The sequence below is a fragment of the Molothrus ater genome, chromosome 14 (assembly GCF_012460135.2).
Source record: "Molothrus ater isolate BHLD 08-10-18 breed brown headed cowbird chromosome 14, BPBGC_Mater_1.1, whole genome shotgun sequence".
NCBI classification, from domain to species: Eukaryota; Metazoa; Chordata; class Aves; order Passeriformes; family Icteridae; genus Molothrus; species Molothrus ater.
In genome coordinates, this window is record NC_050491.2 from 7,887,887 (window position 1) to 7,914,819 (window position 26,933).

At 46.1% G+C, this 26,933-nt stretch overlaps 1 protein-coding gene across 1 annotated transcript; it reads right to left on the bottom strand.

The window, feature by feature from the left end:
- Window positions 1-4,962: 4,962 nt before the first annotated feature.
- RNF128 (ring finger protein 128) lies at window positions 4,963-26,568 on the bottom strand. The gene is made up of 7 exons (XM_036402454.1): window positions 26,124-26,568; window positions 16,082-16,329; window positions 12,071-12,142; window positions 11,412-11,494; window positions 8,766-8,862; window positions 7,784-7,961; window positions 4,963-6,391 (listed from the first exon to the last, which is right to left on the bottom strand). The coding sequence occupies exons 1-7, from the start codon at window positions 26,566-26,568 to the stop codon at window positions 6,255-6,257; spliced, it is 1,260 nt and encodes a 419-aa protein (XP_036258347.1). The 3' UTR covers window positions 4,963-6,254.
- Between the last annotated feature and the right edge of the window lie 365 nt (window positions 26,569-26,933).

Consider the following 26,933-nt stretch of genomic DNA (forward strand, 5'->3'; position numbering starts at 1 on the left):
CACGGCGCAGCGCTTCCAGCGCCGTGCCCGCTCCGCGCTCGCAACCGCGGTGCCAGGCAGGGGAAGGCGGCGCTCCCAAAGCATGCTGGGAGCTGAAGTCCTTACCGCCAGGGAGCCGCTCTGCACTGCTGCAATAGGACTACAACTCCCGTCGGCTGTGCGCTCCCCTGCCGCGGGACTACAGCTCCCGTCGGGTCCTGCGCGCTCCGTGCCGCGTGGCGGGGCGGGGCTGCTCCGCCCCGTTAGCCCCGGCGGCCTGTTCCGGATCGGGGGTCCCGGCTGTGCGGTGCCCCGGAGCGGGGGGCCGGTAGTCCAGGCTGTGTTGTCCCGGAGCAGGGATCTGGGGTCCCTAGTCCCGGCTGTATGTGCCCCGGAGCGGGGGCGGGGGTCCGGGCCGTGCGGTGTCCCGGAGCGGGGAGCGGGGCCGGGGTCCCTTATCCCGGCTGTGTGCCCGGGGAGGGGATCGGGGGTGCCGGGTCCCAGCTGTGCGGTGCCCCGGAGCGGGGATCGGGCGTCCCTAGCCCCGGCTGTGTGCCCGGGGCGGCTCCTGCGCTCTCCCGCACACAGCCCTGCCCCGCTGCCCCTGCCCTGCCCCGGCGCGGCAGAAGCCGTCGTGCCCGCTCTGCCCATGGCACGAGTCCCGTTTTCAGTTCTGGCCAAGCCTGACCCCATTCTCAGTCCGCGGGACAGACAGACAGACGTCACTGGGGACGGGCTTTGGCGCCCAGGTGTGTTTTCCACTGCAGGTGGGGTTTGGTGTGCAAAGAGGCTGACAGAAAGCACAAACAAAGCTTCAGAGGGCTGTACGCCCCACTGCCTGCTCTGCTCAGTCTCTGATGCCCAGGACTTCCCAGAATTGCCATTTTTTCCCACCTCCATGTTAAGATTCACTCCTGCTCCTAACACAATGTCATTCAGTACAAATTGAGTGACTAAGTCTTCCTGATTCCCAAGAACTTCTGTGCACTTTCCTTAGCACTCTATTTCTAGCATAATTGACCTTCCTAAATTTCCAAGGATAATACTTGATTGATTGTGTGTCATACAAAAATTCAGCAGCCAGTTGTTTAAATTCAGCCTCTGCTTTGAGCTCTTTCTAAAAAAAATTATGCCCATTATGCACTAATTGTACATTGCAACCTTGACATTTTTGCTTTATACTGCCTTCCTTCATGCTTTTCAATAGTACTTCACTACCAAAAATGCTGCTGCTAGCACTGGGCTATTTGTGAGCACAGGCACAGTGAAGTTTTGCCAAGCAGCCACAGAAATTATTTGGCAATGCCCATCTACTTCCAGCTGCACAAACAATCACCTACAAAAGGAGCAGTGTGAAAGCAGACCCAAGTGTGCAATCACAACTCACAGGAAGCTTCAAAACGGTGAATTGCACTGGCATAAGACTTTTCTTCCTTTTCAGTCACTCGTTGCACCAAAGCAATGGAAGCTGTAGAATTGAAGAGCTGTACCTTGGGGACTGGATGTAGATTTAACTATTGCAATTCTTTTACTCGTTTTTATAACAGAAGAGGAAGCAACAAATTTCTGGTGGTCTATCTTTACTAGAAGGGAAAAATAAGATAAAAGTCATTAGCCAGCACATGGTAGCGAACACAAGTCAAAATTAATGAGAGTCCCTGATACCCTGGCACCCAGCTCTTCATGAGGCAGAGTCTTCAATCCCCCACCTGGAGCCACAGTAACAGACATTGCTGGGGATTTACCAGGTGAATTGACTGAGTGGTTCCTGCATGGCTCCTGCTCCTCTAAGAGCATTCCCTGAGAGAGTGTTTACCATTTAATTTTCTCCAATTACACAAGCCCCCTGGATACAGGAAATTAAGGACCTAACACAGATCTTCTAATTCTGATGCTAATTTTTAGGAGAGATGCCCTTGGCATTTCCTACCTTTCCTTTGGTGACTCACACACACACTGGACACATTAGGACATGTGTTACTTGCTTATATAACATTCAAACTTTGTTAATTGGTTAATATTTAACAGTAAAATGCTACTGCTTGGAAAATGTCTGTCTTGTATTTCTCACCATGTTTCAAAGTCTTGAATGTCTTTCTCTTTTCCAGTTCCCTCAGGCACTGGATTCTTAATCAAATAATATTCAGATGCAAAGAGTGCTCCTCTATGGACATGGAGGAATTTATTTATAGCCACTTGAAAACCTTTTTAATCAGTGCACAATTGTGCTACAGTGTAATCAATGCCTTCTATAGCAACACAGATCTATTTAGTGCTGCAGAATTTTTCTTTCACTTATTCAAGACTTATCCTAGAAATTGTAAATTACGTCCCTCAAATAACCATGTCAAGATTACATAAATAAATAGCTAAATAAATGTTGGCTTCACTCTGTATCAGTTGAACAACCAGTGCAGAGTTGCTCTAAGAGAATTACATAATTTTTAGTTCACACTGCATGAACACTGTAATTTGATTTCAACTTTCTCTTGAAACCAAAATTAATTGCTGAAGGCAGTAGATTTCCTTTAATCTCTTCCAAAGTGCAGACATTACACCCCTGCAGGAGAGGAGCCCCATTCACATGTGCACAGGAAAGGCATCAGGCTAAACTTGAGGGAAAAGGCAGGGCTACCTTCTGTGCTGGTGTGTTAAACATGGAAAGAAATTACATTAAATCACACAGGCAAGGTAGATGTCTTTATTTATTATGTCCAACTGTAAGGTCGCTTGAGAAGTGCAGAATTTTCCCTCTGAAGACTGAGATGGACTAAATCTCTCCATTTTATGAAGAGTCCAACTACCCTGATGGCTCAAACTGCTTTTATATGTTTGCAGCCCTCATCACAAGTCCTGCTTTTCCCTTTAAACAAAATTCTCATCTGAAACTATGTTTCTATAGGGACACCTGAAAATTTTCCTCAAGATGAGAAAACTGTACTATTTTGATTTGAAATTTAGAATGAAGCCCTGCTGTTGTAAAGCCTGAATCACAAGAGAGCACAGTAATCCAGCACCAAGGCTTCCTCTCCTGCAGGGATAAAAAAACTTTCCCAGTCCCTCTTTGAGAGCACACAAGTGTTTGACTGAAGTGTTTAGATCAGAGCATTCCTGAGGGACAGGGGTAACTCCCTCCCTTTCCCTGAAGGAGTGAGCAAACACTTGGAGTGATGCCAGAGCCTGTTCAGTTTGCTCTTTGGGGACAGAAGAATTGACATGTCTGTGTGACTCAGAGCGAATATTAACACAGTCAACAGGCAGACATTTTAGCAACTGCACCACCTGTGGGCTCACTATTTCCATTTTCTTAGACATGAGCAATAGTATATCTATAGAAAACCCCAAAACTATTGCACAATAACAGCAGGTTTTTATTGCTTTTCAGGAAAAACCCTAGCCCCAGGCACACTCCTGTTGGCTTCTTGCTTAGAGGAAAGAGTCTGTCATGCCACAGCACACACACACAAACATATATACACATGACCCAGAGACATTCTAACCTGTGGCATCACCAAAAAAAAGTGAACATTTTGCTGCACAGTCCCCTAAGTAAGGTTGGTAAAGACAGCTGCTATCCATGGAACTTGGAAATACAAAAAAGTGAGAGTGGATCTTTGAAATTTCTTTAAGGCAGTCTGACAGCAACAGACTCAGGTTTAGTATCAAAATAGTGCTCATGAAGGTGTTCAGCCAAGTTTAGTATCAAGATGGTGTTCACTTTCATTTTTAAACCAAATCCCTTGCATAGCTACTAATTACAAACAAATCTGCACAGATAAGAACATGGCAGACTTGCAGCAGCTCACACACTGCTCAGGTACTGACCCTGCATGTGCTCCTTTAGCAGTGGTCACATTTCATATGAGAATCCCTCTGGAAATTTCCTTCTGAAATAAATCTCTCTCTGAAAATTAGCATAAGTGCCCTGAGCAAGCAAGCCTGGCTAGAGAGATCACCTAGACTTCATCTGATCCTACAGATGACAGGTTCATCCATGGGAGCTTCTGCTCAGTTCTCCAGTGGTGCATCCCTTGAGAAAGGGCTGTGCATTCACCTCACCCTTAGAAATACAAGTACTGGGAGAAAGGCAGTTTGTTACTCTAAAAAGGCAGTAAATGTAAAGCTTGAATTCTATAAACAAAGCAACCCCAAAAGTGCCTTTCAATGTATTGAATTAATCTGAATCCCTTCCCTTGTTTTCCTTGAACATCAGATTTTGCTCCTATTGAACACAAAACTGGCATCATGAGTCTGTACCCTCCTAAGATTCTACTACATTGCGGCTTACACACCACAATAAATTTATACCAACTTTGTGAAATGGAAATGGAATGAAGTGATCAGGGGCTGCCTATTTACTGCTTGGCTGTTCCTTTCACTGCTCTGCACTTCAGAGGTAGAATAAAAAGGCAATCACAGCAAATGACAGCTTCAGAGTAGAGCCTGATTACAGTCAGCTTTGCAACTGGAGCTCAGAGCCAACTGGTATTTTCTAGACTAGACTTGGAACTGAGCTATAAGGAAATACAAGACTTAACTGCTCCCAAACCAGCCAGAACAGAACAAAGGACAAGAAATAACTTTTAAATGTTTTTTCCTCAAAGCAAACATAGACTTTGGAGTAAGGAAGGGATGCTGAGCAACCTGACAAAGGAAAAGTGAGATGCAGCCAGTCTGGTCTGAAGTTCACATGGCAGACTGCCTTGTGCTGAACATGCCTACAAGCACAATTCAGCAGCTCACTGAACACATCTAAGGTGGCTGGATTTTCCTTACAGCTACTAGGTTTCAGCATCTCAACACACTTTCAATCCATGTAACAGTAGCATCCTGCACGTAACTAGCACTCCCTATTCCAATTACTTTGAGCAAACACTGCTTCTTTTTGGCCTCCCAAAGGAAGGATATGTTTCAAGGTTGTGGGACAGGGCAAATTCAGCATCTGCTTCCATGAGAACTGATAATATTTTATGTCAGTCAGGATCATCAAAAATAGTGTTTTATTTACATTTACATTTTCATATTCAAATTCAATACAAATTATGAAATATTTACAACCATTTCATTTGTACTAGAGCTACGAAAATGCATTGCTTTCCCCCCCAGATTCTTAAGTTATTTATTGGAGGCTCTAAGACAAAATCCTACTAAACAATAGAAACTAGTCAAAGATGCAGAGGTAAAAAAATAAAGTGCATTTAGAAGATGTCCTTAGTTACCTTCCCTGGACAAGGCCAAGTCACTTACTACTGAGGCACCCAGTGTTCCTACTTGACCCCATCTCAACTCCACACAGAGGACAGACAGCTTCTCCAGCCCTCAGTTACACTCACAGGACATTAGCTCTCCCTGCAGCTTGTGCACTTGAGCAAGACAATGTACAGCAACAGTCAGCATTTTTCAGAGACTGCATCATTTCTGAGCAAAACACAGCAGATCCTTTTGTAAGAACTATCTTTTCATCTTCAGCTGAGTCTTTCCTGAAGTCATCCCAGACTCCCACAAAGCCAGGACTCTGCCACATTGCTGGTGCTAGAGATGGTCACAGCTCCTCAAATCACTTGAGGATCTTTCAGACTGACAAACTAACGAGGTTTGAAAAGTTCCTGCAGTTGTTCCCTTTACAGTAAGTGAGATTTGGCCTATCAGCTTGCAGCTCTCTTTTCTTCCCCTTTAGGAATGTGTGGTTGGCAGGCTGGAGTTGAGAGGTAGAGAATCAGTTGGTTACTAGAGAACCAAAGACACTGTGGACAAAATCCAGTTTGACAAGCATTAGTTTGCACTTTCTCCTATCAAAATAGTGCACTGAAACGTTAAATACCATGTTGCTTTAAACAAAACTGTCTCATAAATAAGTATCAGAACAATCAAAATAAATTTGTTGACAATGAAAATCCACTTGAATGAAAATAACAAACAACAAAAAACCCCAACTCAAAACAATTCCCAGTGGAGACAACTAGGAAACATAAAAAATCTTCTCACTTGACTCAAATATGGTAGAGAAGCTTTGCTGAAGATGGAATTTTTGTTTTAGTTAAAATCTGCTGGTTTTCTTTATATTTAAGACAGCTTTATCTGGAGAGTGCTAAAAACTCCTGTAGGAAATACAGTTTTAAGAAAGGTAAACCATACAATTACGATTTGGACAGGTCTATTTATCTAAACATTGCCAATGCAGTATTTTCTGCAACAGTCTTGCAACTTTTGGTTTATATGGAATGGCAGTAGGCAGCTCCTTGCAGAAGGCTTGCACCACGTGGCTGGGCATGGTCTTAGGACGTGACTTCACGCACAACTCTGCTTTCACCAACTTGTGTTTCATCTCCCTCAAAACCTGGGTTGTCACCATGTGAAAGGACAGTCACAGTGGAGGGCTGAGGTTCTTCACTCACAGGATGTGTGTTGTCATCTGTCCAGAAGAAAACCAAGCCAAGACAAGTTAAAAAGTGCTGCAGCCAAGTGTTACCATCCTAAAGCAAACCACGCAAACTTGATTTGCACAAGCTCAAAAAACTGCATTTTCCTGCAGAGATGGAAATCCAAGGCCATGCTCCAACTACCTCTCTCCTGCTGCCCCTTGTGAGTTGGGAGCCACTGCCTGTCCTTTCTGGAGATGCCTGCTCAGCTCAGTAGTGCTGAGCAAGCTGAAGTTGTGTGCATAAGCCACAGAAAGCTACAGAATCCAACTTGGAGGATATTAGCAGGTCTTGTATCCTAAGGCTGCTGAAGGCAGGCATCAAGAGCAACTCCTAGAGACCAGGCTCAGGATAAACTGAGGGGGACCTGTGCTGATTTGGAGAAGGCTTTCTCCCTACAGACTAACCTTGTCTGGCTGATGTCCCTGTGTGTCCTTCCCACTTCAAGTGAGAATACATGAGAATGACCCATGTAATGTAATGGCCCAGCATGCCTTGAGCTGCTGAGAGGGATGCAATTTCAACTTCTGATGTTTAGCTCATAGGAAGTGTCCTCTTCCCTACTGGGGTGCTTCAACAGGGCACTCCCAAACACACACCATTGCTGTAGCAACATGTCCTGCAGGAGACAGGCAGCAAATCCCAAATTTTCCCATCAGCTAGGCTTCCCATGGGAAATGGAGCATCCCCTTCCTAAGGCCAGGCCACAATTCAGGGGATAGTAACTTTCATTTGTTTACCTGCAACCTTTCAATTTTTAAAGCCAACAGCAACACTGAGTATGTGTGTGTGTATGTGTGTGTAAAGCTGAGCACTAAAAAGACATTTTTAATTTGTTTGCTCTTGTTCAAAAAGATAAAGTATTTGGAAAATCTGATATTCTTCACAAATTAACACCCTCTAAAGCCAAGGATGACTCAGCCTCGGCAAATCTGAAATTCAATTGAAGGATTGGTCTACTCCATCTTGCACCATCTAAGCTAGAGCAAGACTGACTCCCCACAAGTTTTTTGTAAGTAACTACTTAAAGCAGACAGATCTAGTAGCAAAACAAAACTCACTCATCCAAATGAAATCTCCAAAGAGACAAAGGGACAAGGGACATCTTTGGAAAAATCTCTTTGCTCTTGAAGTAGTAAGCGTCTGACTTTGAACTATTCTTTCATAGACTTTGGCTTTTAATTCACATTAAGGATGTGTTTCATTTGAAAACAAAGATCAAGTGTCAGAGCTAACGGCTAAAACAAAAGGGAAGATTAAGATAACCCTGAAAAACAAAGTATTCAAGCCCTGTGAGATGCTATGAAGGCAACTCCCCCAAATTCACAGCCTAAGCAGCCAAGTGCAAATGATGTAGAGGAAGGCAGATGAAAGAGCAGACATACCTTCTGATGGTGCCTGTGCCTCCTGAGCAGATTCATCTGGTCCCTGTACAGAATCATATCCAGATGATGCTGTTTCACTAAGGTTGTCCTCTTCATTAACTATAGTGACAGTGGATAGAGGTCTTTGGCCACTGGATCCTGGGGCTTGCACAGGCTCAGACCGTGGTTCTACATCCATCTATGTGAAAAAAAGAGAAAATGGTTAAATTACGACTTGGAAGGAGGGTGCATCTTTCTGAGAGAACAATGCCTGCAAGGATGGAGTCCGGAGCACTTTTACGCACAGGGAAAAATGTGAAATGGAATAAAAGATCTGCTGTTATCAGAAGGGAAATCCAGTTACTGCCTAATTGAGTGGGAAGCTCAGACACAGCTTCTGCATTTTTACCCAGTATCAGGAAAAGGCTTCCTTCCACTCTCAGGGCAGATCTGCCCCCCAGGCAAATGCTGGCTCACAGTTTAACTGGTCCAGGCAGCATCAGGCACTGGCAACAGCATCTTCCTCTGGCACTTGCAACAATGAGCAATTACAGAACACATCAAACTCCTGATGTATCCTAGGAAGTCATGCAGTTCCAGAAATGCCATACCTGCTAACACATTCACTTTTGAAGGGCTCCAGGTAGTGAGCAACTAAGAGAAGCTGGTTTCAGGGACAGTATGAGTTGTCAGAGTCTGCCTGAAGATTTGAGAAACACCCTTAGCTGCAAGCACAGGAGTTAAGAGCAGTATTTCCATCAGGTGTGAGTCAGCTCTGGCTGACATTCTGCCCAAGCCTTTAGGTGATACCAACTCACCAGGTCAGCTGCAGGCTTCCCTAAAAGGGACACCACAATTATTCCTAGAGCATCTGGTCACAGACATGGCACACCTGTGTTATCACCTGCACTCTAGAGGCAGCATGAAAAAGCTGAAGGAATGGCCACAACACCAGTGTAACACTGTGACTGGGAGCTGCCACCACAGCAGGCTGCTGGCTTACCTCAACACCCAACACTTTGAGGATGTCACATTTGCACAGAGGACACGTCCCGTGTTCCAGAAGCCAGGGGTCAATACAGGTCTTGTGGAAGACATGGCTGGTGGAAGAAGGCAGCCAACAGGTTAGGTTTCATTCTAGGAAGATTGCTCATGTGCCAGCTATGAAGGACCCTTTTGAACACCAAGAATTTATTCCTTCTAGAATGGATGACCTTATTTTGCCACAAGTTTCAGCTGAAAGTTATGGATAGTTGATCTTTCAACCTGTAGCTGGTTTGTGCTTATTAGTACCCCAATACAACTTGCTATAATTCAGCATTAACATTTTTGGTACACCTGAACAGTCTAAAGCTGTTTTTCCAAAACCATGTACAATACATTCCCAGCTGATAATTTAAATGATAAAACTATGGACACCTCAGCCTTAGCTTTAAAGTTAACTTCTGTCATACAGATGTAAACTAAATAGCATTTGTTTCTGTTGTAATTACATAGGCAAACCATCTCACAGAGTTATGTCCTCAAGATAAACTGTACTCCCACCCATTAACTGTGTCTGTGCAACCACTGTGTATTCCAAGTGGATATTTGGCAGGCTGTACACTCAAAGTAAATATAGCTCAGCCATCACAGATGCAAATGTGTGCTTCTATTAAGACACTCAATTCCACAGTGGGTTTAAATTAGGCCACAGATTCAGGAGGATGACTTGAAATCCTGTGATCTGCCTGTTTCCTCAGCCTGAATAGAAACAGCAAGGCAAACAAGCACTGCTCAGTATTAATCAACCCTATTATGAGGTAAGCAAAATCAACACATCCAGTGCTCAGCAGCCCACACTCCAGCAGGATCCAAGGATTCTCCAATTCAGCTCACACCACTGGCACTTCCTTCCAGCTGCACCCACGTTACGTTTGGTATAAAATCTAAAACTTTCTCAATGCTTGACTATTTTAAGTCCTTGAACTTAATACTGGACTTGTGAACCTTTGCAACTATAAATGCCTTCAGTTTGACTCTCTGGGCAAGAATGCCCTTGGCAAATACCCACACCCCAGGGACTCAGATACCATCAATGTGATTCATAGGAACATTCCTTTGATTGGTTCTTTTATAGATAGAGTTAAATGCTTCCAGCAAGTAGGGTCTCAGTGTTGAGGTCAACCACCAAAATCAAGCATGTACTTGGAGTAAATATTAGTTTATCTCTCACATGAGGGAAAATTTAATATGGTTGATACTGGCAGATATCACCACTCGTGAGGATTATCAAGTCCATGAGCCATTTTAAGCTAGCATGCCTCTGAGAACTGCATTTGGGCCACAGAGGAAGGAAACATCACAAATGTATGTAAAAGCAGTCTCAGAGCAAATGCAGCAAATTTGTGTATAAAGAACACAATCAAAAGATATTACTCCACTCTTACCCAAATAAGTCATGCTTTGTTTGCAGGTTCATACCAAGATTAACAGGGTTTATAGGGAAATAATAAGAAGTCAGGTCTCCTATCAGGCAAAGTGTCTGGAGCCTGTCTACAAGTTTCTGTACTCATGGACTTAGTCCATTACTAAACAAAACTACCTATGAGCATAAACACGACAACTGGATTATCATTAACATACATGCCTGAAAGGTTATTGAGTTTTGGGGTTTTTTAAAGTATCAAGCATTAGATCAAGGGAGTTGGTTGATAACACCTTAGCAGACCAACTTTGTATTACCAAAACAGCTTAGAGGTCCTACTGCTTGTGAGCAGAGAAAGCCTTGCAAAGCTGAAACCTGGTGCACAGGTAACTGCAGCTGAGATTTGCCAGTGTTTGACAGCACTGCTCAGCACACAACAGCAGCTACCCATTTTTCTATTCTTCAGAACTTCATTTTCCTACATCAAATTGTTTACAAGTACTTTCTGTAACCCTCCCTGAGGGTCATGACACCTCCTCCTTTGCACAATTCAGGTAGTTCATGCGGCAGCCTTCTGATTTTAGAAGCTTGGCCAGAGCAGTTCAAGTCAGCAGGCACAGGCGGAAATCCCACAGAACAAGTTTCCTTAAGCCCTGAGGCAGCTTCACTGCTCACCTTAGGAGCAATCACATTAAATAAAGCCTTAGTGCTTCACTACTGGCTTCCACAGCAGCACAGCAGTGAGGTACAACAGGAGAGAACTGCAGAAAAATAAACTGCTACAGCTCTATTTTGGTCTCTGTTTCAGAGGATGCATACAAGAATAGAAATGCTTTCTTCTAAACTACAAAAGCCAGCATGTTTTAACAAATTTAGCAAAAACACAACCCTCATAGTAAACAGTAATATAAGGGACAAGAAATGGGCAACATTATGCCAATTACCTACAAGTTAGTGGTAACATTCTGATACACCAGCAAAGGAAGAAATCTTTAAAAAGTCCTGGCATCCCACTGAGGGACCCTGTGGCCTGCCAAGTTATGTGTGTCAATCCACTCACAGGGGAGGTGACGAACACAGGCCATGGGGACACACTACAGTTGTGTATTCACACTGTTTCTGTTGTTCAAAACATTGTTTTGATACATATTCAAGAATTCTCACTGTACAACAGCTTGAGGAAAGTTTGTTAACAAACATGGCAGAATTTTGGATAAAGGGCCAGTTTGGAAGACAACTTACTTGCAAGTCAGAACACGCATGACATCGTTCGGCTTGTACTGCTCAAAGCACACAACACAGGAATCTCCATCTGGACCAGTTTCCTAAAACAGTGAAATGAAGTTTCAGCTTTAACACACTTTGAAAGATTCCTCTGAACTCCAGTCAGATTTACTTTATGAAGGGGTCTAGCTAGAGTCATCCACAATGCTCCCAAATATAATCTTATATAAACACACTTCGTGGATTACTCAGAGTCAAGCTGACACTTCAAAACAAGCACTGAAAATTTAAACCCATGGTTTAGAATTCCAGCTGAAACTGTTATTGGATTACTGGAGGCACTAGTGTAGAGGTTTAGAAACTGCTGCCTCCAGTTTTAGTCACAAGAGCTAGGGAAGCTGATTAGATTCTAGTTTATGTTTAAGCCTTCATGCCAGCAAATTGGGTCCTCTCACATCAGCAAGACTACAAGCAAGCAGCTAACAAAATAAACTGGTTTATACTGAATAGAAGTCTTGAGGCCTGGAAAAGGACCCGGTCTGAAAGAGGAACTGTCTCTGCCACCAAGAGTTACAGGCTCAGAGAGGCTTCTGCCTCCTGCTCCAGTACCAGGGAGCTGCCCAGGTTTCATGCCAGGGCTGTGCTGAATGCAGGGGGGGTCACAGGGTCACTCCTACCTTGTCCCCTTCCTTCAGGGTGCGCAGCTGCATCTGCTCAATGGCCTTCTTGGCCCTGGCCCTCAGCCGCCTCTGTGACACAAAGCAGTCCTGGTCAGACACTGCCATCTCACTATTCATTTACTAATACTTACCCAGGTGCCTACTGCAAGCAAGCAAGCAACAGTTTAAAAAACCCAGATGTTATCAGAAAAAGCCAAGTAAGCATGACCATACTATTTGGAGTCAACATGAAATGGAGTTTTGGGACATACTGATGCAGCTCCTGACTGGATGACACACCAGACACACATTTCTGTCTGCTTTGGTTGTAGCTAACCTCCTCACAAAGCACAGGAATTATAAGGGTTTTTTAGTTTGAGAAGATGAAAGATAATACCCTGATCACATTAGACCCAGCTAAAAGAAACTGAAGCTTTCAAACTGACTTGGTACAGAAGACTGAGCATGGAGTTCAACAATCAATTGTTTTATGTTATACTCACTTTAGGACACCTTCCTGCCACAAACATTCTGATGAAAGGTGAAAGATTCTTTACCAATCAGCCCACTTAGCACCATACACCCTGAAGTACTCCTCTGCTCCCACTGCTTTACAGCTTGCCAGGCAACTGTTGCTGTCCAGCTGTCACTGCAGTACCTGGGATTAGCCCAGGAGCCAAGCTCTGTGTAAAGGTCACAGGTTGGTGGTGCTCCTGACTCCAAGAATGGGACTGACCTCTCCCTGCCTGGTGCACTTCAGGCAGCTCTGACAGTGCCATCCCCAACACAACACTAACCTCAGGGACAGACCAGACTCAAGTTTTGCAGCTAACCAAAAAGCCTCTTTCTAATTCCACCGCTCTGTGCAGGAGCCCCACACTGTTGCCTTTCCAGCATTCCATCTCCTTAGGCATTTTAGCTCAGTTACATGAAATTTTTCCAAGTGCAGTACTGGTGGCACAAGTACAGAAGGACAAGTGGGACAAGGGCTGTTGCTGACACCTAACAATCTTGCAAGGACTGGCCATTCAAGTCTGCACAAGATTCCTTGTGCTAAAGCAGTTAATAGCAAACAGGTTGATTTATACATCCCCCTGGGAACCTGTCAAATATCCTAGCACAAAATGAGCTATATTTGTATTAGTATTGGTTTTAGGAGTTTAATAGCTAGCAGCTACTAACAACTATCAAGGAAGAGACACATAGAATCCAAAGGTGAGGCATGCAGACATGCACATTTGTTTAGAAACAAGAACTACTGAGGTTTTCTTGCAAGTTTGTGAAGTTCTGCTGAAGACATCAATATGTTTCTGTATGTCACTTATGGTTAACTTTGAAATGATGTTGCCCTTGTCAAGGTTTGAGGCTGCAGCCACAGGGCAGCAGCCACAATACTGCTGCTGGCTGAGGGCCCCAAAAGTCTGAGCAGCAAACGTGGCAGCATCAACTAAGCAGGAATGCAGCAAGACAAGCACTTCTCAAACATGGCCAGCACTGTCACCACTACTACAGTTTATTAACTGAAAACTAAACTTTCTAGGAATGTACTCCCTCAGACAATATCTCATCTACACATCTATGTCAGGCCAAGCATATTAGACAGGACCCAACTGGCTGCACTGTCAATAATTTACTTGAAACAATATTTTAAGTTTTGCATGGGCGCCAGTTTAATTGCTCCTCGTTAAATGCATCAATGACAAAGTCACCTTTAACAGTGATTTTGGCAAGTACAGCAGAACACCCCTCCAGGGGATGGAGAAAGGTTGCAGAAGAAGCTTTATGTGGAATAGTCTACCAGGATACTCGAGCTTGGAATGTCAAAGCATTTTGTGAAGCCAGGTTTTTCAGGATAATGTGAAACATGAATTGTATTAGAAGTATAAAATCCCCAACATAGAAAAAGCTAGAAAAAAAAAGCTAAGTTGAGGAAATAGAATCAAGATATCACAAAACAGGTCAGGTCCCAACTCTTATCAGGCTCTGGCAGGTAGAAGTAGTGAGGTATCTAAATGGGAAAATTAGGTTTGGAGTCACTCAGTCCTAGGTCTTCCTTGTTCAAAGCTGCCAATTTTACCTCCAGCCCTTTCTGCATAAGGGTGCCTTCCTGGCAGCCTGTGAGCACAACCATAGCAGTGCAGACCAGACAGCTCTGAGGAGGTTGGGGACTCCTGCTTTTCTCCTGTAAGCTAAGGAAGTTCTTCCCCACAGGTAGCTATTGCCACTGAAGCAGTTTTGAATTGTTGGAAAGTTGAGCAATTTGCCTCCTCCAAAGCCATTAATTAGGTAATTTCTCAGCTGCAACATCTAATCTTTATGAAATCAAAGGAAGCAAAGACTTGAGCTGAAATTAGAATCCAGGCCACAGATAACATCATGGGTCATTTTGCTCTATTAAGAAAGGTTACTATATTGAGAACTGAATTTGTCAGCACTCCACTGACTAGAAAGGTAGAAAGCCAACTACCACACTTCCCTCAATTCTCCACCTTCCTGCTACTGACCTCCCAATGCAGGAAGAAACTGCAGAGGTGGAGACTTGAATGTCAGGCCCAGAATAAAAGATGCATTCAAGAAGGAACAAGCAAGTTGCACAGTGTAGCTTGCTCAAGAGGAAAGAACTGCTCTGGTTTGACTGTTAGGTTAGGACAGCTGTGCTACCAAACTTCTTTTTTCACTTGGATCAGAAGCTGACATGACTGGGTTTTCTCAATATTCACTCAAGTCCAAGCAAAGGGCTGAATGGTGACAGAAAAGCCACCAAGATGTGCCATACAAGCCAGGAAGTTGTTTGACTAATATTCAGTACTTCCTGGAGCCAAAGCACTTAGAACTCTCAAACTCTGAGCTACACTAAAAATCAGTCAGCAGCTAACAGGGCAGCATCACCTTTTATTAGTTCACCTCAACTAACAAGCATTTTCTTGTTATTCCTTACTTACCTAATCACTGTGAGGGCAGTGTGAGATGTCAGGGTATAAAAACAATTGAAAACAATTCTGGATTGTCTTTGAGTTTCCCTTTGACAGAATAGTATATTTTTACACCCTGACAGCAGAGAAGGTTTCTTGTATTCTTATATTCCACAAAGCACTTCTTGGGGCTCCTTGATTTCAGTTCTGCTGAAATCATGTGGAACTGGCATGTCATTTATCAATGCTATTTTTTCAACCTCCTTGTGCACATGGAACCCAAGACTTCTAGCCAAGCAGACTGGATTTTTCCAGTACCAGCTATCACTGAGACATTAATGACATCTGCAGTTTCTTGAAAGCCTTATAGCTCACAACTGCACTCTTAAGCACCTTCAAAGAAGGAAACATTTGAATTTGCTTTAATGAACAGTGCATAGGGCACCCAGATTTTCCTGCTCAGATTTATTTAGCATTGTTAAACAGAGCTGTGAGACTAAGGTAGATGGCAGGGTATTGAAGGAGGGGATTCATCAGCAGGAGGCTGCATCTCTGTCCACAAATGTCAGCAAGAGAATAGCATCAGCTTAGAGATAACTCCACATTTTATCCAGGAGTGGCAATGCTACATCCCACAGGCAGATGACAACTTCCAATATTTCCAACCCTGAGTCTGCCACTGTAATTCTCAGAAAGCTTTCAGTCAGAAAGCAGCTTTCAACAAGCAGCAGCCTCCTAACCTGTAGCTAAAGTCAGACACACTTCCAGTCGTGTCTCCTGTTATGGCAAGCACATAGGCAGTGCTGTGTGGGAAGGATGAGGCTCAGCTAAAAGCAGTTTAGCTCTCTCACAGCCCCCACTACATCAGCATTAGCACTACACTGCAGTTCAGGGAATATTTGTAGGAAACACAGTTAGCTCAGCACAATCAACTTTTCTCCCTGCAGTTTACTCTTGGCTGCTCTTTAGGAAAGTTTTAAGCTGCACAAAGATGTATCCCCTAGCATTTTAAAGATCAAACAAATTCAGTAATTTTGGTGCTCAACCAAAACTTGCAAACCTCAAGTTCCACACCATGGAGGGATGGGGATATAAAGAAACAACAGCACAAACTCACCTGCTCCCTGGACTGAGCCCTTGCCATAATGAGTCTCCGAGCAGAGTAAGAGACATAGCAGCCCACAGTTGCTGCTGCCACAACAAAGAAGGACACAGAGATGAAGAGGATGGTGAAGATGTTCATGGAGAGGCTGCGCTTTTTGCCCACTTCGATGACCATGGTGACTCTCAGGCCGCTCTGGATCCGGCGCAGGATCTCCATGCCCTTCAGGTTGCCAATCATAATTGCTACAATCTTTTCAGCACCTGCAAAGAAGGGGAAGCCATGCTCAGTTCCCAGCTGTTGTATCAGAGGCATTGTCTTAGATGTCCTGCTTCAAGTGCTAAAGAAATGGCTGAGGGAGGTTTCTAAATAGTATTTATAGATTCAATATGAACCAAGGGAACAAGTGTCACCACTGTGTGCTTGTCCAGCTGAAAGTGTGTGCCACTACCTATGAGAGGCATAAGTGAACCACGTTCAGGACTCATTCCTCTCCACAGCATTCCTTACTTCTATATAGGACACAGACTGTCCTATTTTAGACACAACACTTTGGTGATTTACATTTTAACATGCCTTTGAACTACATGAAGTTGAAAATAAATCCTCTACAGAGTAAGGTCACTGGGGATTGTGATATCTGTGTAGGGCTTGCTTCCTGTAATGGATCCAACTCCCTCCTCCTGCTTCTTAGCACCTCTTTTCTAAATTTGACAGTACTTTTGAGCACTTCCCCAGCCACTGAGCAATCAAAGACATAGATCACCCTTCACTTCTGTATTTTCAGCAGCAATAGAGAAATTATTGAGGGAAATTACATTGTGAAGTCTAAGTGTTTTTATGAGTTTCTACTGCAGATTTGGAGGGAAGTAAATATGAAGGGAGATGTGCTCCACTTTCAAACAGTTGGGGGCAAGATGCCAAATGCCATCCTGATTTTAACAACAGGTTTTATTGGCTTAATTGAACACCACAACAAGTCAAAGGAACCAAGGTGTTTATGGTAGGAAGAAATTTCAAGCAACTCCAGTCAAGCACAGACCAGAGCAAACTGGTTTCCTTTCAGTGACATGCAAGGGCTTGAGGACACTTGATACCATTTGCAGAAACATTAGAAAGTCCCAATATAACAGAAAAGCTCTTAAGAGGGGGAAAAAAGGGAGATGAGTAAATTATCACTGCTCTCCCTAAACTAAATACAAGAAAAGCAGATTTGAGACCAGCTAATCAGGAGTCTCACTGCATTAAACCATCACCTGCAAAACATTCATAATAAACATTGCATGAGGAAGAATAAAGACTGTGAACAAAGTGCTATTTTTAGCTAACCCCCCGGCCAAACACTCTTTAATGGGAAGAGCAATTGTTTTTGCCTCTGCTGAGTTACTCAAGTTATTTCCCTCTGCTGAAAGTTATTCAATTTTCAGCTACCAAAAACCCCTTGGATTGGTGTTAAACCACAAAGGCTGGCTTTGGAGAAGTGTTTATTAGTTTTCCAGCTTGTTCACATAATGCTTGTGATCCAACACAGCAAGCAATTTTCCTCAGTGGGACAAAACTCATATTTTATTCAGAAAGCTCCTCGTAAAGACGACATCACACAGAGAAGAGAAAAAAATAAGTCTCCCAGACTGCAACTACTCTTAAGGATGAACTAGGGCTTATAGGTCACATATAAAATGAGTTGGAGTCAGGTGTTAGCAGCAAGCAAAGAAGTCAGAAGCTGAGACTTTCTTTCATAAGCATGGAAGAAAGTGTGGAAGAACAGGCTGCAACAATGAGAAAATAAAAAGCCTGTCAAAAAAAAGCAAAAAAAAAAAACCTATTCCCCGATATTTCTGCATGTCTCACAGTAAATCTATTTTGCAACCACACATGCACAACACAAGACACAGAATAGCAATTTCTATTAATGAAATGTCACCATCAGCCTGCAAAACCATTCCAGCTACTAAGCCATACTTTGTGAAAAAGTTTTACCCTTAAAGAAGGAAACCTATTCCATTTGTTTCAGACTCCACAGCTCACAAGGATGCCACCAGATGACAGCTTCAGTCCTCACTGACTCTTCTCAACCCCAGAGATTCCTGCTGCAATTTCAGCTCTGCTTTAGATGAACACATGTGAGTGGCCAGCTGGTGGCCCTGACACTGGCACAAGGGCAGCAGTGAGAGGCCATTTCCATCAGCACACGTTTGTGACAACTTCTGTGCTTCCATAACAAAAGCAAGAGGATCACCCCCACCCAATACATCCTGAGTTGCTGCCTGGGTCCCATTATGACAGGAACTGAAACATGTTATGGTGGCCTTGAGACCACCAGCCCAGACAGAGGTCCTGACAGGGCTTGGCCTCAGGCAGGAAACAAGGTACTAGAGGGGTGGGTGTCTTAGGTGGCAAAGCAAGATGCAACCAAAAGTATGCATTCTATTGCCAGCTGTTAAAACCAGAACAAGGAAGAAGCTAGCATGCCAACACAGCCTACAACATTTTAGATCCCATCATTTTTTTCCCCCCAGCTTTCTCAGAGTTTGAAGTTTTGCCTCATCTTTAATCAGACTGAAATTAAGTGCCTACAGTTTTACCAGTATTCCTGCACTCTTTCCAGAGAGCACCTTGTGCAAACAGTGCCTTTGTTATGGCCACGCTGCTTCTCCCCAGGACCAGCACAGCTCATCCCAGTGTTCCCAGCACTCCACTTGGGAACACCCCCACCCCATCCTTGCTGCTGGTGGGATCACCAAGCCATTTCAACAACCCAGCTGGCAACCACATAAGCCACCCACTCAGAAAAAGCAGAATGGAAGAAATTACTTTTGATTTTGAATGTTTCATATATTTTGAAAGAAAGAAAAAAAAAATAAGAGAAGTGCAGACTTTGGAGTTTGAATTCTCAAAGAATTAACATGTTCTCCTTAACCACAGTACCAGAGCAGAAATGCTATCTGAAGGTTCTTTCAGGAGATCAAACACAACTCCAGCCTTGGTACCTGGATCATTGTTTTTATCTACAAGATATGGTCCGTGCAGCACAGAGCAGTAATAGTTGTGCCTTATGCCAAAGGAGCTAGAGGTATTCCCCTGGCACCCCTCCAACCCCTCCATCAGCAAAAAAGGCATTAGGAGATCAAGCTATCTCCTGTTCTGTAACATGAAAGGCACTGTCAGTTTGCACTGCAACCATTTCGTACCAGTTTGGCACACCTGGCTCCTCAGGCAGGTAAGAGGAGTATCTGATAGCCTATCTTCCATGTTCAGAAAAAACAAAAGTACTGTGTCTTGAACACTGCTTATCTCACTGTACTTGAATAGTAAGAAACAGGATTTCTGGTGGTTATCAAACAGGCTGGTACAAGCTCACTGCTATCTGTTACTGTAGGAGGAAAAATAAACTAGCAGTGTACACAGGCTGAGCTGGCATTGCCAGCCTTACGTAATTCACCTCAGATCACAGGCCAGCACTGCACAGAAAAGCCATCAAGTGTCAGCAGCACTCCCCACTCTGAGACATGAGGGCTCTCCCTGGCCTCAGACACTGAAACCAGACCCTGCAGGCCAGCTCTGCTGTCATCCATGGTACAGTGTGGATAAAAAAATAAAGTGCTGATTGCTGTCATCCACAGGAACAAGGGAAAATCTCATCAGGAATGTGCCCAGGCCCACAGTCATCCTCCATCCCAGACACTGTCAGAGGAAACACCTTCATTGCCCTGTGATAAGCTCTCCCCTTTGCAGGAGGGGAAGGTGATTGAACTCACAGTTCAAGAGAGTGCAATATAAGACTGGATAAGCTGATGTTGTCGGCTTGTTCCTTCTTCCCCTGCTTTGCATGTTCTGCACAAACATCACCTAGCACCAAGATAAAAGAATCATTTACCTTCAGGTTATTTTGCAGTCATTTAAAGCTACAGCCCCTTATGATCTAAACTGCTTGACTGGACTGCCTTTTCCCTCACACTCTTACCTAAGCTTAATTAAGTCTACTTTCAGCTTGCTTTACTTGACATAAGGCACTATGTCTGATCTCTTCCTCCTAAACACAGAAGCCTTTCCACAGACAGGGGCAAGCAAAATTCACACAAAATCATGGAATGGCTGGGTGGGGAGGTGCCTCTGGAGATCACCTAGCTCAGTGCCCTGCCAAAGCAGGGTCACCCAGAGCAGGCTGCACAGGATCACATCCAGACAGGCTTGCAATATCTCCATGAGGGAGACTCCACAACCTCTCTGGGCAGTCGGTTCCAGTGCTCAGTCACCTTCACACTAAAGAAGTTTCTCCTCCTTTTCAGATGGAACTTTCTCTGTTTCAGTTTGTGCCCACTGTCCCTTGTCTTGCTCTGGACACCACTGAAGATTCTGGTCCCATCTTCCTGACACCCACCCTTAACACATTTGTGTGCCCTGATGAGGCCCCCTCTCAGTCTTCTCACCTCCAGCCTGAACAGGCCCAGCTCACCCAACCTTTGGTTGTATGACAGATGCTCCAGTCCCTCATCATCTTCACAGGCCTTCTCTGGACCCACTGCAGGTGTTCCATGTCTGTCTTGAACCCAGGAGCCCAGAACTGCACACAGAACCCCACATGAGGCCTCACCAGGGCAAAGCAGAGGGGCAGGACCACCTCCCTCACCTCTTCCCAATGCACCCAGGATCCCACTGGCCTTCTTGCCACAAGAACACACTGCTGGTCATGGAGAGGAGTCCACCAGGGCATGTGGGGCGTTCTTCACAGAGCTGCTTTCCAGCAGATCAGCCCCAGCCTGGATGGGGTATTCCTCCCCAGGTGCAGACAGCTCCTAAACTTCATTAGTTCTTCTCTGCCCAGCTCTCCAGCCTGTCCAGGCCTCCCTGAATAGCACCACAGTGGAATACTGGAGGTGGACACCAACCTTCACTCTATTCAGTTTAAATACTGTTATTATTTGTCAAATGAATCCAACATTACCAGCCCTTTTTTTCTCCCCCCCCCCCCCCCCCCGCCCATTTTGAGCCTTAAAGTGTAATATAAATGCTCCTGTCCCCTAAATCTTAGAACACTTACAACATGAAATCATCCTCTAAAACAGCAGCCAGGACAGTAACACTTTTCAAGGGCACAGAAATGAATGAGATCTTGTAGGACAGCCCTCTTCACATGCTGCTTGGTCAGTGGCACCTGCAGGACTGAAGCACCACCTTTCAATCTAGCAAACAGCATCTACAACCTCCTGGAGAAAGAGCAAGCAAAATTCCTAATGAAAATTCTTTGGTGACTTTACTCAACAGTTTTCAGCAGTTTTGGTTTAGTAAATACATTGCTCACCCTCTCTGAATGAGAATGAGCTCACCACTCACGTGGCAGCTCAGTGCTCCCTGGGAAGAAGTGAGTTTGAGAAAGCTAATGGTAAAATGATGTAAATGGCACAGTCTCAGCCAGAAAGCATCTGTCTGTGAAGAGATGACAGGTCACAGTGGACACAGTGGGGAGCTGTGCTGAGCTGACTGCTGTGTGCTCACCAGCACACTCAAGGCTGGAGGCAAACAAGCACTGTCATTGTTTTAGTAACATGATGTCCCTCACAATGAAGCCTCTGCTACCACAGCTGTCACTGAGGATTTTAATTCATCCCTTCACATTTCAGCAGCTCAGTAAACCCAAAGTGCAAGGGCACTTCACAGACCTATTCCAGGCTACCTAAGGGATGATGCCTACCCTACAGTTTTCCATGGCACAGCGGTAGCTAAATTATATCATAAAGACAAAGAGCAGGGATCAGAAGCTGTCAATAGCACCTGTTTGTCTCATCCAGTTTCTCAATGCCTCTCCTGTTTGCTCACAGACTGCTGTGCTGGGGGCAGCCCCAGTCACTGTCACACCCCACCATCCCCTGAGGTGGGGGATCAGGGTCACCAGCCAGACCCACCTGCTACAATGGCTTATCTGAATGCCACTACAGCTGTGGCATTAATTTATTCTGAACCAGGCAGCCAGGAGAACCAAACTGAGTTTGAGTGCATAAAGACAAAGCTCAGCACATACACACCAAAAAGCTATTTTCAGATGCAAAGAACTATAAACTCCAGACACTACAGACTGCAAGTACCATCCAGGCACAGCAGATGCAGGCAAGGTCCTTCTCAAAAAGGAGCTGTAGGAAAGGCTTAATGATCTGCAGAGGCTCATTTGGCCACAGCCAAGGAACATGAGAGAGGAAGTGTCATTAATTAGATCCTCCATCCTCATTCCTCTCCTCAGATGTTCTCAGCACAAGTTTCTCTCACTGCAGAGAGAGGTGCACTATTTGTTTTCTCAAGGCTTACAAAGTCTCAGCACAGCCTGCCTTGGGATTACAATTCTGACTCAGTCTTTAACAGTTCTACAGCTCCCATCAGCCTTTCAATACCTTGGCAAAGTTTTAGCTTGTTTCTGAAGATCATACCTCACAAAAAGCAGTGGAGCACAGCTAGACTCTTCTGCCATACACTGTTTTCTCTAAGCATATGAAGGTAAGACTTCACCTCAGTGAAACTCCTGCAGAATAAGTAGCAGTGCTGCATATTTAACCTTTCCTTCCCCTTTCACCCACTGATGCATGTTTGCACTTGAACCAGACCTTGTCAGCCTGATTCACACTGTTACTGCTTGAGGCAGAACCATTCAGTTGTGTTTCCCCAGAATAAGCCCTCTGCAGAGCAGGTGATGTGCTTCTCAGTCTAGAGTTACACCACAGCACAGAAACCAAAGAAAATTACCACAGTTGCTTTCTGACCTGCAAAGAATCCTTCTTCCCCAGCTGCAAGGAAATACTGAACAGCAAAGAATGCTTTCCACAGGCACCACCATGCCCTCAAGCCAAAGCCACACAACAGCCTGGTTCTACCTTAAGGTAAGGTCCACCTTTAACACACACCAACTCTTGCCCTCCACTTTTTTCCCCACATGCTGCTGGTTTTCTCCAATCAAATGTCTTTCCAGAAGGTCAATAGAGATTACAGAGAGGTGCAATTATGAGCACACAGAACTGTACTTTGAAACCCTGCTCAGCCTGACACAGAGCGGTACCATCTTAAAATGTGCACAGTTAAAAACTCAAGTTTGCTAATTGATATGGGTTTGAGCTTATAAACCACAAAGTAAATTTTACTTTGGACTCCATTAAATTCTTCACATTGTACCTGTTAGAGATGATTAGGCAGGATTTGATCATATCTGATTCGGCTATTCGCTGCATTCTGTTGTTTTAATTGCCAGAGTGGTTTGCTTTTTTGGGGTAGCTTTTGTTGTTTCTTTTTTTTTTTTTAAGTTGGCACACCAAAAGGTTATATGGAGCACTGATGCAATGAAGAATTCATCAGACTAAACATGATGATTATAAGAAAAAAAGTCTCTGGAAGCAGGATGACTAGGACAAACACTGCTGCAAATACAGGCCCATTTAAGTCTCTAAACAAGAAAGTTGCTTCAAAAGCCAAGTCTGAAGGCCCCAGAAAAAGGCACACTACACTTTTAGATAAGCTTCTGTTAATAATTGTGTGTTTTGTTGCTACCAAAGTTCTTTAAAGAAAAGTGCATTGTGCCATACAGAGCCCACCCACAGAGATCTTCCTTCCCTGCCAAGCAGATGGCAGCTCCATGCCCCACAGGTGAGAGGAGAGCACTAGATACTGCTGGTTTAATTCCCCCCTGCCCCAGCAAAGCCATCTCCTGCTACTTCCCACGGCCTCAGCTTGGAGGAAGCATCTGGCCTTGCTTGGTTTCTCTTGATGGCATATGGCCCCAGTCAGAGCAGAAATGCAGCCAAGTAGGAAACCCAGACTGCAAAGTCACCACCAGCACAGCTACAGCCACTGCAGACACGGTGGGAGGTGTGGTTGCACAAAGCCCATTCTTTAATGGGCATGGCCACCTTCCCCCTGGCTCCAGGAGAGTCAGAGCACCCAGTGCCACCAAGGAGGCCAGGAGAGGGGAGCCATCCCAAAGCACAGCTCAGCAAAGGGCACTGTGACCTGCTCTTACCTCCTGAGTTTGAGGGGCAGTGCTGGAGGCTGAGCTCATCAGCATTGCACCTGGCAAACAGAACGAGGCTGATGCCTTGCAGCCAGCTCCATCCTGGCTGTGCTGTGTTCAAAGCCTGCAGTGTTTGTCCAGTTTGACCAGAGAGCCCCCAGCAGGGACAGGAGGCAGGGCTGGCCCAGGCACAGCTGTCACCAAAGCCCCGTAAGCAGGAGGAAGAGCAGCACTGCAGGAAGAGCCAAGAGCAGGGACTTGCAGACAGACACAAGGATGGAAAAAGAACTCACGTCCAGAGAATAACAAAAAGGAGGGTGGAACAGGAAAGAAAGTGAGGGACTAAAACAAAGACAAGCAGTAAAAGCAACAGCAGCAACAAGCTTAGCCCAAGCTTAGCCTAACAATTGTGCTATGGCGTGGCAAGGAGGAGTCAGGCAGATTAAATAAGTGGTTTGACAGAAGCTGTCTTCTCCAAGGAGTCCCTGTCCTATTTGTCTGCAGTTCAGCTGGGAAGTTTCAACATGCCCTCGAGTATCCATGCCATCATGCAGGATAATCAGGACAGTTAGAGCCACTCTGACATAAATGCCCCAGCAAAAGCTTAAGGACAGCACAGGAAAGGAGGGAGCTCCTCTTGGAGCAAACCCTGCCAGGAGCCCCTGGCTCATGTCGAGAGGCAGCTCCCAGCAAGGTTAAGATGCTGTGAGTCTCCCAGCAGCCAGCATGGAGGAGGGGCAGGAGCACATGGTCCTTCCCCTCAAGAACAGGTTCAGCAGTGACCTAGCCAGGCCAGCAGTGCCAAGGGAGCTCCTCCAAGAGCTGCAGGATTAGGCAGGCACACAGAACAGGGCTCAGGGCAGGGAGGCTCTGTCAGTTCAGCAGGAGGAACTCGCCCAGCAATAGTCAGATCTCAATAGCATTTGTCAGCTGATGATTTGATTACATAAGAAAGCCTTGCCTCAGAAAGGCCAGAGCCTATCCAGACTGTATGTTTTGAATTCTTAAAGCAGAGTAGCAACAGTCCTACAGCTCTTTAAGATTGCAAGCTCATTAAGACAGCAGACCTCCAGAGGCAGCTACTGTTTTCTTGTCTCACCAGAACACTTGCCTCCACTGCTAACAGAAATCCTCTCCAAACCTTCAAAGAGGGTTGCTGCAGGGATATAATTATTTTTCAAACCACTCAGAGCTTTAAGATGCAGTATTCATTTTCATGGTTCAGTTTCTCTCCAGAAGATGGGGCTTCCCAAAGCAGTGTCACTTGACAGAACTCCAACACACCCACAAGAGTGCACGTCTGTCCAACAGAGCCACCAAAGCCACTCATCCTGTCACACACAGGGCACCAGAAGGCATTTACACAGCTTTCAGCCTAGGTCTGTTCCTTAGGTAACGTTAGCCTAAAACACAGCCAAATCTCACTCTTCATTTAAAAGATGGGCAGGTCAGGAAAAACTTTCCACTAAGTAGGAGACTTTCTATAGCAAGAGAAGAGGAGCTCTGTTATCAGCCTGTTCAAACTGGAAAACAACCTTTAAAGACCTTCAGCTACTTGCACTAGAAGAGGCATTTTGCTGCTGAAAAGTTACCTACAGAAGAGTCTCGTACTTCGCTTATGCCTGAGCTGGTTAGTGTGCAGGGCATAGGGAGAAACAGCACCTGAGCGTGGAAACCCAGCCTACTTTACAGCCCCAATCAACTCCAGAGTCTCAACAGGCATTAAAAACCTCTGCATCCATCACCTCCACAGGCTCGGGCCAGAAACCCAGGGCCCGGCCCGGCCCGAGCCCACTCGTCCTCAGCCCCAGCAGCAGCCAGAGATTTGGGACACGGTTACTCATTAATCGGAGAAAAAACAACATCATCAGCGCCTGAAACAGCACTGGCCAGTCCAGGCAGAAACTCCAGTGGTGGGGGGAGGCAGCGACATTCCCGGCTGCCACCGAGGAGCCGCGGATGTGCGGCCGGGCCGGGCCCCGCTCCCGCGGCCCCCGAGGGAGGGAAGGGGCCGCTCCCAGCGCGGGGACCCCCCTGTCTGCGAGCCCCCCGCCGCTCCCCGGCGCTCACCGTGGTGGGACATGGGCAGCACCTCGTTGCCGGTGCCGCGGTAGTTGTAGATGACGGCGGCGGCGGCGCCGCGCTCGGCGGCCCGGCGGATCTTGTCGGCGAAGGAGCAGCCGCCGCCGCGCTCGATGAGGGCGAGCCAGCGCGGAGAGCCGCCGGCCGGGGGGGCCCCGCTGAAGTTGGTGAGCGCGCTGCAGGCATTGAAGGCGTCGGGGCTGTCGGGCAGCACCAGCAGCCCCTCGGCCGGCTGCAGCGGCGAGTCCAGCCCGTACAGGCCGCTCTCGCCCGCCTCCCAGCCGCTCCGGTTGCGGTCCACGCCGTTCTCCCACGACACGTTCAGCCAGGCGGTCCACGCCGCTGCCGCTGCCGCCGCCGCCCCGCGGGGACCGGGCGGCGGGACGGCGCAAAGCAACGCGGCCAGCGCCAGCAGCGCGGCCCCCGACGGCATCCCAGCACGGCCCGGCCCGGCCGCCCGCCGCCTAAAGCCGCGCCGCGGCTGCCGGGGGAGGAGCGGGGCCGCCCTCGCCGCGGCACGCCCCCGGCCCCGCACGGCACCGCGCACCGCCGCCCGCGCCAGCGCACCGTATCCCCGCACCAGCGCACCGCACGGCACCGCGCAACACTGCAACGCACTGCACCGCACCGCACCACACTGCACACCGCACCGCACCACACTGCACACCGCACCACACCGCACCCCGCACCGCACCGCACGGCACCGCGCAACACTGCACCGCACCGCACACCGCACCACACCGCACCGCACCGCACTGCACGGCCCCACGCACCACCGCACCGCACACCGCACACCAT